At 38.7% G+C, this 13,582-nt stretch overlaps 1 protein-coding gene across 3 annotated transcripts in view; it reads right to left on the bottom strand.

Annotated features, from left to right (window-relative positions):
• GGNBP2 (gametogenetin binding protein 2) overlaps positions 1 to 13,582 on the bottom strand; it is a 32,499-nt gene that overhangs the window by 12,295 nt on the left and 6,622 nt on the right. For all 3 annotated transcript variants that reach the window (XM_068976689.1, XM_068976691.1, XM_068976690.1), the window contains exons 2-5: positions 11,666 to 11,746; positions 9,158 to 9,411; positions 6,491 to 6,589; positions 2,263 to 2,376 (exon numbers count right to left, since the gene is read on the bottom strand). In XM_068976689.1, the coding sequence (XP_068832790.1) occupies positions 2,263 to 2,376; positions 6,491 to 6,589; positions 9,158 to 9,411; positions 11,666 to 11,746 (548 nt within the window). The remainder of the gene's footprint in view (positions 1 to 2,262; positions 2,377 to 6,490; positions 6,590 to 9,157; positions 9,412 to 11,665; positions 11,747 to 13,582) is intronic.

Below are 13,582 nucleotides of genomic sequence, written 5' to 3'. Positions count from 1 at the left end.
TACATACAATGGGACATTATTCATCCTTAAAAAGAGATAATTCTGTCATATGTTAAAAGATGGGTAAACCTTGAGGACTTTATGCTAAGTGAAATAAGCTAAACACAAAAGACAAATATGGCATGATTCCACCTATATGAGTTACATGAAGTAACTGAACTCAAACAGAAAACAGAACGGTGGCTGGCAGGAGGTGCAGGGGGGGAAATGAGCTTTTATTCAATGGGTGGGTTTAGCTTCAGTCATGCAAGATGAAAAAGTTCTAGAGATCCAGTGCACAACAGCTAGTAAACAGTTAACAGCACTGCACTATACACTTAAAAACTGTTAAGAGGGTAAACGCATGTTATGTATTTTCTTTCACAAGTTTTTAAAAGTCTTCTTGGTGGGAGAAATGGTCTTAGACACAGAAATAAAATTACTTCCACATTTTGACGCTATAAATGGTAAGTCTACATTTTTTTAGTAAATAAATGGTTAAATATCATATAGTACCAATAATAAAACTTGAAATATTTCCCCCATATCTTACTGCTTTAAATCATCAGTTTAATATGTTTGACTGTACATGATCGTTAAGTAGCATAAACATAAGCAAACAGTCATTTAAAATTTTATACGGAAGCTGTAAGAATGAAAGTGATTTTTCCTGTTTTCAAAAGTAACCTTGCACACAAATTTTTAAAAAAAAGTTTCTTAAGACAGAGGTTTCAGAGTTTCTAACACCTAATTTCTAATAATGCACTATTATAACACTTAACTGGCTAAAAAGTGTTATAAAATCTTTATTATACACTGCTCAGAAAAATCTATTAAATAAAATAGATGTGCCAAGAACATCCACTATTCAGACCTTTAAAAATCATTTTCAACTGACTGTACCCCAAAAACTCAAACTGTACCTAAAATAAGAACTAGATACACAGGAATAACAAGGACTTGCAAATCTGGCAGACACATATTCCCCGGTGTGCTTACCACGTGCCAGATACTGTTCTAAGTCTTATTATGTATCATCAATCCTAACAAGTTTAGTCTTATAAGTTCTATAGGACTACTACTATTATTTTGTCTTTAAAAAGAAAAACACGGAAGCACAGAAAAGTAGCCTGTACAAAGCTATAATCAGTAGGACCTAGATTCACTGCAATCTTCCTTAACTGCTTCTAATCATACTTCTTCCCCTGCATCCTTAAAAATATTTATAAAATGGACTCCACCTTTCCTATAAAATACTGCCCCCCAAACACAGGAAATATCTACAACCAATACAGGAAATTCCAAAATGTTAGCTCTAATAACTAGTAATTTATTACCCAAAAAAGCTCTTTTGGGCCAATTCATACTGAATATAAGGATCAATTCATATTGAAAAAGAACGGTATCTATGACGGACCTATACATTCCTATGTTTTACGTTTACTTCCCAAACTCCAAATAACTGACATTCTCTATTCTTTTGGGTACAATCAACCAAAAAGGCAAAAAACAAGAAAGCTTGTAATTGAAAAAAGAAAAATAGTTAATAAACTTAGTATGCAGATTAAGTTATTAGCTCATTGCCATAAGAACACCAACCTTGATAATGCCAGCTTTTATAATTTATGTATGTTTTCTAGAAGCGTCCCCAAAGTAATTGTGTATATCTGTCCCAAAGTCAAAGAACACATAACCACAAACCCAACATGTGACAAATTTTTATTGGAAGAGTACAACTCTCCCCAAGAATGCCACCTCTAGATGACTCCTTTACCGGTTTCCTTTCTACTGCACTCTCCCTCCCTACGAATTTGCAAATATTAATGACACTTGGAAAATTCTTTGTAAAGCAGTATTCTAAAAAGAAAAATCTGAAGTTACTTTTATAATACATGAAGCACATGATTTCCAACTCTATTTTTAGCTCTTGACAAAGAAAAAATAATTGAAAATATTACTAAGTAAAAGCTGCTATCTTAACTTTAGTTTTGAAAATGACATCATGAAACACTTCCATCAAAAACAAGGAATACAAGAATTTCCACAGTGATTAAGTACACTTTATTCGATTCACAGTTACTCTGTGTTCCTTGAAAGGCTGGCCTGGAACCAACAGGTAAAACACAAGAAGGCCAACATCACGCCATAAAGGAACTTCCTGCCCTGACACTAAGCTCCGCCTGGCGTCAGGTATTAACCAGAAGGCTAGAGTACCATTACAGGAACAAGGCGACTGACCCCTAAAGCATCTTCCCACTACATCATCATGACCTTTGGACTTACCTGTGTTTTCGCAGATAGGTTTCTAGTGTTTCTAAAAGACAACTAGAGTCAATTAAAACTACTTCATCCCTGCATTCTTGGGACATGAGTTCCCATACGTCCATCCAACAACCTCTGCAGAAAGAAACAAATCTTAGTGAGATGGAAGAATATATAATGGAAAAACATTTTAAAAAGCGGAGTAAAGGAGTGCTTGATTTTACCTGGCTGTTCCCTGGAAAGGTCCATAATGGAAAATGATCCTACACTTGCTGTCCTTCCTGTGGTCTTCACTACTCCTCTTATCTGTACTTAACTTCTCTGAACTGACACTGCTACTGCTCCCTTCACTGTAGTACAGTACAGTACAAAGCTTAGTGACACTGAGATCATCTGAAGGAAGAATCTCTATAGTCTAAATTAAGATCATGAACTCTTTAATACATTAAGATATATTAGTAGGGTAAGTTTGCAAATTTGTATATAATTACATATTTACTTTAACCATATTAAAATGTTATTTATACAGGAGCTCATATCTTTACACAAAAACGTGTGCTCAACTATTACGTTTACTTGATAATAATTTAACATTTACATTTATCAAGATAGTAACTGTTTAATATAGTAAGCATTTTAGGAGCATATCTACTTGGAATGTTAAAGTCAAAAGGGCTGAAAAAATTATAAAATATTTTCACTTCTATACACGGATCAACTTTTCACAAATTGAAAATGCTAACTAGTGTTGATCTACTTAATGTGATTTTATAGCTAGCCCATGGCAACAAAATTCTTATCTATCTTCACATTTATAAGTAGCTGGGAAAGTCACAGATTAATCTAATTATAGTAAATAAAATTTTACGTTTTTGAAAATAAAGACAGCATACTAAGATGAACACTTTACACCGCCTAAATTAGTAGTACTACACAAATAATTTTTAAAAAACTTACTAAAAACTTCCCAGACTCTCCCTCCCCCACAGGTTTCAATGTGGCGCTGGTCACGCATTTTGCTTTGTTGCAGATGTGCATTCCAAGAGAAATGTGTTTCTATTTTCCATTCAATGATAGTCTTCTTGATTTTTCATGATTCTGAACAACTGGCTCCTGCCTGTTCTTCTGCAGGTCTCACTAGTCCTAGAAATTCATTACCTGGGATGCTTGAGATGGAAACACTTCTGAATCTTTACTTAACCTACTTTCTACAGCTAAATAGGTATTTCTCAACCCCCTGCCCACCATATAAGATCAGACATACAATTCAGCTCCCTAGTCCCATCTCACAAGGGCTCAAGAAAGGGTAAACTGTCCTTGTTTTTGAAGCAAACACCTCAACTCCTGCTCTGCCTTGCATGTTACATCCTTCTACTCTCATCTTCCAAATTTCGAATTTTCTAATTATGCTTCAGTGATCCACATAACTCTCAAATTCTCAGTATTGATGAAAAGGGCTGGGGAATGACTATTACACCATCCAAATGTGAAACCATTATTCTAAAACGACTTGAAAATTCTATAACTCAAATCAAGATTTTATCGGTAATCTCTCCAAACCAAATGTCTTTATACCACTTCTTCCTGTCAAGATCAAGCTTTCTGAAAAAGGAAGTCTTTTCACTTCTTTGTTCTACTTCCATACTTTCCACTGACAGCTTAGTCCATTAAAACCCTCCAATGCATGCATTTTTCTACACATTCTGATCTGGATTCTGATCCATTCAACCACAGATCTGCTCATCAAGATCACCAATTATCTTGGTGTTGCTATATCCAATGGACTCTGAGGTCCTTGATAACTCAGCAACCTTCAACATGGCTGTCCAAGTCCCTGCCCCCAAAACACTTTTCCCGTGGTTTCCTCCTGCCTCCGGCCACTCTCTCAAGTTTCTTTAGACTTATTCTTTCCTACCATTAAACTGAAGTCCTCAGCATTCCTTTCTGTTACCCTACTTTTCCTGTAGGTGATCTTATACGGCTGACCACTGAACAACACGAGGCTGAATTGCGCAGGTCAACTTACACATGGATTTCTTTCAATAGTAAGTACCACAGCACTGCACAGTCTGCAGTTACTGAGTATGAGGACATGAAGGAACCATGTATAATATATGAAGTTGCCGACTAGAAGTTACACTCAAATTTTCCACTGTGTGGAGGGTCTGTGCTCCTAATCCCTGTGCTGTTCAAGAGTCGGTGGTACATCACTCATCAGCTACAGGCCCACAACCCGGACCTAGACCTTTCTTTCAGACCACACACTTACTCCCAGACAATAACTTGGGTTTGCTTGTGTGAATATGAGAATACTCTAAGAAAGACTGAACTGGACTGTTACTATTGGTTAGGCTAAAACCTAATTAACTGTATTATACCTTCCCCTGAAGAAAATGAAAGGAGGGAACAACAGTGGAAAAATACAAAAAGTCATAGTAGCACAGAATGGCGGTGACCATCCAAAGTGGAGGAGGAGAAGTCTTGGCTAAGCAGACTGTACTCTCTGACCAGCTATCCACGTGGCATGGGGAATAACCGAAACTACCTTAGGAGGTGTTGCTTAAGATCAACTAACTCCACTCACACTGATCGCATAATTCGGCCAACAACCTTCCAAAACATTTGGCTTCCTATGTGGTGGGGCTAGAGCTGACGTTGGATGTGAAGTCTGCAGAGGTATGCAGATACAGCTATATGTCAATTTAATGAAAGTAGATAATTGATGAAGCAGTCCAGGAGAACAAGAGAGCGGTGGAATCCAGAGCAAAAGTGGAAGGACTGGTCTTTGTAGGAAGGTAGCAATGAGCACAGATGTTCACGATGTGGGGTAGCTCTTGCTTTTCAGCTCCTCAGTGACAAACATTCGTGATCAAGAAACAGAAGGCAGCCTTTGTATTGTATCAGTCAGACTACTCTGTGGCTTTAGTCAACAGGTTATTCAGATAAAGGTTACTGTCCAATGAAATCAGACTAAATTCTGCACTCAGAGAGTCAGGAATTCTTTAAAGATACTGGTAAATCAGGTATGTGAAATAATTATCCTTAGATAACCATTTGGGGTTGTACAGAGTTTTACTGCGTTTAGAGTCCTCACATTCAGAAATCATATGTGATTCTTATGTAAATCTTGATTCTAACAAATCAGTGTAAGAAGACACTTTCAGAGAGAGTCGGTGAAACGTGAATATGAACTGGGTATTAGATTATTGTAGTTAAGTTTTTGTTAGGTGTTATAATGGCACTGTCATGAAAGAGAATGTCACTGTATTTAGAGATGAATGCAGTAGTAAAATAACATGATGTCTGGAACTTGCTTTAAAATACTTCAGCCAAGGAAAAGGCGAACAAATGAAATAAACTTGGCAAATCCTGATAACAACTGAGTCTGGGTAAAGGTATTTGGGGGTAAGAGAGTCCTTGTATAGTCTCTCTACTTTTCTATGTGTTTGACAGTCTTCATGATGAAAGTTTAAAAAAAATTTTTTGTTCCTGAGTATGGAGGGAAAAGGAGATTATTAACATACCACCACCTGGTCATCCAGATCTTTTTACCAGAGAGGAAAATGTCAACAATACTAATAAGATGTTCAAAAAACTAACTTCTAAAATTAATTCAGGAGCACAGTTTTATATCATCCCATTCGCCCCAAAAGTTACTTCTTAGAAACTCCCTTCAAATTCCATGATTTCTCCTTACCACCCACCCCCAACCCCAAGCACTTCTGAAAGGGAAACTTGACACTGAGCTGGGAGAAGGGGGAAGCCTGGGGCACTATAGCACCTAACCAAGAAGAAAACTGCAAAATAATTACATAAATTCACATTGCTTTAACTAACTCAAGGTTTTTTTGGTAAATCCTTGATAAATTATTAAGGAGACCTAAAGACAAGAAAGATAAGAAAAATAATTTACACAACTATTACATAGGTTAAAGAATGATACCACTACTTTGAAAAAATTAATATTGGCTACATAAATTTACACAAGGATCTCAACCTCCCTTCTCTGAAACATATAGTACAAGGGAAAATAAATTTTAGAAGTCAGACTTACACTGAGACCCTATATAGACCCAATGCAAAAAGAACTAGGAGACATATTTATTTTGACCAATTATATGGTGTTCTATTTTACAGTGTAAACAATTAATGAAATAAAACTAGCATTGTTTCTTCTCTTTTTACCAAATAGGATCAACATTTATAATCTTAACACTAACAAAGTATCTTGATAATCAGTTCTACTTACCCCAAAGGTTTGGGTTTGTGCGTGTCTAAGGAGTGCAACTGACATCTCTTGTTCTTTTTACTTTTTGGAATAGCATCTATCATGTCATTTAGTTTGGACCTAATAAATAAATAATAAAAAATAAATAAACCATTAAAGGTCTGATTAACATTAATTTTTCTTTAGAATTTTCAAAATCTTTACGCCCTTTAATGAGAAGTATATTTAAAGTATTACAGACATATCACTTTGAAAAATTCTCTTCAAATGAACTCTAACCCAAGAGTCTATACAATTTTATTCCTATTCCATTCTCAGACTCTCAGAATGTTGAAGGAGGCCTGCTCTACTCAACATACTCTTTCCCTTAGTCTGCATGCATCTCATTCATCCCTGCATCTCCACTGTATCTAGCAGTGTGCCTGGCACTCCAGTATTTTATGACTTATTGCTACCTGACACTCAGCCACATTCCCTTATCCAAACAATAGATATCTAAACTGATATTATCCTTGACAATTCCCTGGCAGTCCAGTGGTTAGGACTCTGAGCTCTCACTACCAACAGCCCAGGTTCAATCCCTGCTCAGGGATCTAAAATCCCACAAGCTGTGTAGTATGGCCAAAAAAAAAAGAGGAGGCAGAGGTTAATTAAAAATAAAATAAACAGGGGATTCCCTGGTAGCTCAATGGTAAAGAATCTGAGTGGCAGTGCAGGAGACACGGGCTCAATCCCTGTTCTGCCAGGCTCCCACGTGCCACGAAGCCCCTCAGCCCATGAGCACAACTATCAAGCCCATGCTCTAGAGCCCGGAGCAGCAACTGCGGAAGCCCACAAGCCCCAGAGCCCGTGCTCGTAAGAGACACCCCTGCAACGAGGAGCCCAAGCACCACAACTAGAGAAGAGCCCCACTCTCTACAACCAGAGCAAAGCTCGAGTAGTAACGAAGACCCAGCACAGCCAAAATAAAAATAACTGTTAAAAGTCCTAGCTCATACAGCTAGTAAGTTTCTAAAAATAAACTTAAATTATCCTTGATGAAGAGCCTTCAACAGAAATTTTATGCAAATATAGAAATACATACTGCTAAACATCCAAACCCTGAATCCAACCAATAAGCAAAGCTTGTCAACTCTTAAATATATCCAGAATTAGATCACTTCTCATCACTGCCACTGTTATAACCCTTGTCCCACTCACCTCTCTAGCTTAGTCAATTCCAACAGTTGGCCTCCCAAATGGTCTCCTTGCCATCTACCCTCTGCCTTTACATTCTACATTTTACTTAGCAGCTGGAGTCATCTTTTCAAGATAAAAATCATATTGTTCTATCTCTATTCAGAAATCCTTCAAAGCTTCTTTTCTCAGGCGGAATAAAAATCCATAATCTCTACCACCACCTTCAAACAGCTTCACTTTTCCTATTCACACCACTTACCCTTTGGTGATCACATTTCACCTCATAGGTGGGTGGGTGTGTGTGTGTGTGGGTGTGTGTGTGTGGGTGGGGGTGTGTGTGTGTGTGTGTGTGTGTGTGGGTGGGTGTGGGTGGGTGTGTGTGTGGGTGGGTGTGTGTGTGTGGGTGGGTGGGTGTGTGTGGGTGGGTGGGGGTGTGTGGGTGGGTGGGTGGGTGGGGGTGTGTGTGGGTGGGTGGGTGGGTGGGGGTGTGTGTGGGTGGGTGGGTGGGGGTGTGTGTGTGTGTGTGTGTGTGTGTGTGTGTGGGTGGGTGGGTGTGTGTGCATATGCTGATGACACAAATTTATATCCCTAGGCCCTAACTCTCTGAACTCTACTTGCACTCCCAACTGCTACCTCAAATTAACATGCCCAAAAGTCAGCTCTGCGAAATTGCTCCTCCTAGGACTTCCAAGGTGGTCTAGTGATTAAGAATCTGCCTTTCAGTGCAGGGGACTCAGGTTCTATCCCTGGTTGGGGAACTAAAATCCCACATGCCTCGGGGCAACTTAGCCCAGGCACTGCCACTACTGGATCCAGCCATCTCTCATTATCTCTGTGGCCACTACACTGGCCACTATTCTTTCTTGCATGGACTACTGAACAGCTTGTTTCTCTGCCTTCCACTTACTCGTAATGCAGAGGTAAAAGGAAGCATAACTCCAAGGTAGACCACATACTCCTCTGCTCAAAACCTTCCTCAGAGTTAAGATAAAAGACCTCAGCATAGCACCACATAATTAGGCCTCTCAGTGCTCCTCTGACCTCATCTTTTATTACTGTTCCCTTCATTCATCTGCCTCCAGTCACAATGGCTTCCTTACTGTTCTTCAAACACGCCGGGGAAACTCCAATCTCTGAACCCTTACCCTGCTGCCCTTTCTCTGCTTCACCCAAATAACTACATGGCTCACTCCCTCACTCTATTCTAGCCTATATGCGATGTCATTTTATTAGAGAGGCTTTCCCTGACCACTCTCCATGTGAGTTCTACCCACTCATTCTCTCTCTCTTACTGGTTTGTCTTCATAACAACATTCTTGACAAAGTATGTATTTGCCTACTGCCTGTCTCTCCCTCAAGAAAAGAAACTTTACAGTCACTGGCACACAGAAGTTACTTGTGTTAAATCTGAACTCAAGCTTTGCCCCAGTCAAAGTTACAAAAAAGCTACCCACTGTCACTGAGTTTAAAATTAAGCAAATCCATTGTTTCCTAATTGATTATACTCACCCATGTACGTAAAATAATGTATAAAGCTTCTTTGCATCAGTCATGCAGCTTCGAGTTACAGACAGGACTCCCTTGGGCCCCACCGTCAGGGGTTCAAGGGCAGGATTTCCAGACTCCACAAGCTGGGAAAAGAGGCGTTCCACACTGCGACGACAACCCACACATGGCACAAGCTGAGAAAGTGCGCTCAAGACTTCACGTGATGTCACCACCATGGCAATACTTAGATCTTGTTGCTTAAGCATACTATGTCGCTGAGAAAAAAGGGGAAGAAAAATAAAGAAGAGTTCATAAAGGAAGACATAAAATGACTTTCACTACTCTTTCTGATTCCTTATCCTTGTGCAGTAAGTACAACTGGGCAGGGCCTGCCATCTACCTGCAACTGAGTCAGGAAGGCAAGATGGGCCAGCCTTATCCATGCTGCACTGAGTTTATTCCACAACCCTTACACTGCCCTCCCCCGAGCCCAGTTTTAGAATCTCAAGTATAAAAAACTGTACTTACGGACTTTCCCTGGTGGTCTAACAGCTAAGACCCTGAGCTCCCAGTGCAGGGGGCACGGGTTCAATCCTGAGTTGGGGAACTAAGATCCCGCATGCTGCACAGCACAGCTAAAATAAACAAACACTGCTTGGGATGCCAGGGCTGTGCAGTAGGTGACCAGCACAGCAAAAAGAAACCCTGCATCTGGAAATCTAGTGTTCGTTCAATGTGTGTATTAAGCATAGCACTCTCACTTAAAACAAAAAACTTTAAAAGAAAAAAGAATAAAGACAATGTAGCTTTACTATGTCTCCTTTTCAACCTTTAACCACACACTATGTTTAGCTGCATGAGTCAAGTTAGGATGGTGATCATGCAGGGCAGCAATTCTCAACCTGGAGGCGTGAGCAGGTGAGTTACGGATCAGTGGGAGAGAACAAGGCCCATCTCACCTATGGAGGAGCCTGCAGTGAGTGAGTCGGAGAAGGCAATGGCACCCCACTCCAGTACTTTTGCCTGGAAAATCCCATGGACGGAGGAGCCTGGTAGGGTGCAGGCAAGGGGGTTGCAAAGAGTGGGACACAACTGAGCAACTTTACTTTCACTTTTCACTTTCATGCACTGGAGAAGGAAATGGCAACCCACTCCAGTGTTCTTGCCTGGAGAATTCCAGGGACAGAGGAGCCTGGTGGGCTGCTGTCTAAGGGGTCGCACAGAGTTGGACACAACTGAAGCAATTTAGCAGCAGCAGCAGTGAGTGAGTAAACTGCTGGTGCATATGAACGTAGGGAAATGGACAGAAACTCCAGGAAATAACTTCTACTTAGCTGGAGCTATAGTTATACTACAAGTAATGTAGTGTAGTTTACCAATAATCCAGTTTACCAAAATAAATAAATAAAGGTGAGAAAGGTAACTCCCAAGAAGGATATTATCATATTTACCATTAACCTTTAATTCAGTTTTCTCCAAAAGTTGAAACAATTTTGAAATAAAGTAACCATTTATCTTCCTTTATACTGATCATATATATATTCACTATAATTGTTTTCCTCAGTTAAAAAACTTTGTACTGTGAATTTTCTGATTTTTATTTCTTTTTTAAATTTTATTTTTTTTATGGAAGTATAGTTGATATATAATGTCATGCTAATTTTTGCTGTACAGCAGAGGTTTATTTACAAAGTATCACAGTTTAAAAATTAAATAGGACTGGGAGTTTGGGATTAGTAGCCACAAACTATTACATTTTTTAAAAGTCTTTATTGAATTTGTTACAATATTGCTTCTGTTGTTTATATTCTGGTTTTTTGGCCATGAGGCATGCAGGATCTCAGCTCCTCATTAGAGACAGAACTCACACCACACCCTTTGTATTAGAAAGTAAAGTCTTAGCCACTGGACATCCAGGGAAGTCCGGCAAACTATTACATTTAAAATGCATAAACAACAAGGTCCTACTGTACAGCACAGGGAACTATAGCCAATCTTCTGGGATAAACCATAAAGGAAAAGAATATAAAGAATGTGTACATGTGTATAATCAGTCACTCTGCTGTACAGCAAAAATGAGCATGACACTGTATAGCAACTATACTTCCATAAAAAAAAATTTTTTTTAAGAATTAAATAAAAATCAGAAAATTCACAATACAAAGTTTTTTTTAAACCGAAGAAAACAATTATAGAAAATAACAAAGTTCTCAAAGAAAAGTTGTCTGTCCTATCTTTTAAAAACAAGGAAATTAAACTAAATTTAAAATTAAACCAGTGAAACTAACGCCTTACGGACATGTAAAATGGTAACACACCACCACCAAATCTTTCGCATCACAGGGATGTAAATGTAACCGGAGCCATAGTAAAACAAAGCAACCTCACTGAACCTTAAGACCTAAAGAGCCCTAGGTAAGATGAAATGACTGCTCACATCTCTGACTCCTTAAAACACACACACACATACATACACGCACGTGCTCATGCACACACACGCCATTTAAAACATTAATTTTTAAAACTTACCTGAATGAACTGCTTCAGTTGTGCACCATTATTTTGATGCCCATCAAGATTTAACACATTGTCAGGAAATTCCATCACCATCTTAATATGTAAAAGAATACAAATCAATTATTTTACCTTCTATGAAAGCATTGTTACAGATTATTTTATAATTTCCTAGGACAGAAATAGACTCCCCTAAAGCCAGATTTGCTCCCTCCCACCTCCATCAAAAAGTTTAAAAAAAAAAAATCCAAATTACAGTTTTTAAAGCCAGAAATGGTATAGTCATTATAAGCAAGGGCACTGAAGTCAGGCAGACCTGAATTCAAATGCACTTTTATTATAATTTTACAATTTATGTCACAATTCTGGGCAAGTTACTTAACAAGTCTGATTTTCAGCTTCCTTATGTGTAAAATGAGATTAAGTAGTAACTTTTAATATCTCTTATAGAATGGGTTGTGAGGATTAACTTGTATTTAAAAATGTGTGTTGTAGTGGCTAATGAAAGCACTTAGTAAGTGAAATAACCTGATATCTTACATTAAAAATCCTGACATTTTCAGTTATTCCTCAGAGCTACAGAACACAGTAAATCTTATCATGTAAATAACTATATATACATATATGACTATATATATAATGACTTCACTTTACATATACACACACACACACAGATACATACTCAGAATAATACCCAACACATAGCAAATGTTTGCTCTAATCATGAACGGAAAAAAATACACTGAAATACTTATTCAGTTCTCAAAATTCATTGCAGAGGATGAGAGATATATAAAGCTTAAGGCTGTTTCGGGATGTCAGACAATGGAAATCAGTAATCACCACATTTCACTGATCTGTGACACCACTAATTTCAAGGAGTAACTTATGTACCACTAGGTACCACTAGGTAAGAACCACTGTAACTGGAAGATGTCATCAAATGAAAGAAGTATCCCAATTTTAGAGATTTTTTTTTAATGTTCCAATAAAACTTTATTTGGCCCATCCCGATCAAGTTTAATAATGTTTAATAGATATTTTTAAAACATGAGTAATAGCAATTCCTCTGTAATAACAATTATATGTGAATTCCTTGTCAAGATCAGCAGCTTGTTCCTTTACCAAAAAAGTAAAGCCGCCCTGAGGACAAATGGCACGTGAGGGCGGTGAACGTCTCCTTTTCTTAAAAAAAAAAAAGAAACCCCAACACTTCATATTTACATATTTCCCAGGTAAAAATCGGTCAGTACGGTTAATTGTTTTTAAATACAAGTTTCTAATGTGCTATAGGTTTCAATGTACAGATCCTAGTTAGCTGTTTAGACTTAAGGTGCTGTTGAGGTGAGGGTGAACACAGCCTACGATCAACACTGGGGGATCCTCTGTTTACAGATCGGCTCCTATGGGCATCTCTGGGGGGAGCTGAACGCGGGTGGTGGAAACGGAAGAGCATTTGCCGGGGACCGGACTCCATGCCTCTGCAGAGGGCCTGCCATGCTACACACCGTCCCCTGAGGCTCTGTGAACGCGTGCACATCTGGTTTGCTAAGTTACTTCAGTTGTGTCTGACTCTCTGCGACCGCATAGACGGCAGCCCACCAGGCTTCCCCAGCCCTGGGATTCTCCAGGCAAGAACACTGGAGTGGGTTGCCATTTCCTTCTCCATAGAGATGTTAAATATGAAAAAAGTATGCCTTCGAAACAATGAAATAAAGTAACACATTTATATCTTAACAAGAGCATTGTTAAATGTATCAAACATACTATGCTAGGACAAACTTCTATTTCCAGGTGACAAGGGCCACAAACTCCTACACACTCAAAGAGTGAAGTCAAGACCAAGAGACCATGTGAGGCAAAAACTAAAAAACCCACTCAGCTGAACGCGATCTTAAAAACATACTTTCCTTCACCAACCAGCATCACAAA

This window comes from Capricornis sumatraensis, chromosome 8, assembly GCF_032405125.1.
Source record: "Capricornis sumatraensis isolate serow.1 chromosome 8, serow.2, whole genome shotgun sequence".
Classification (NCBI taxonomy): Eukaryota; Metazoa; Chordata; class Mammalia; order Artiodactyla; family Bovidae; genus Capricornis; species Capricornis sumatraensis.
This window is presented reverse-complemented; position numbering and strand designations above follow the sequence as displayed.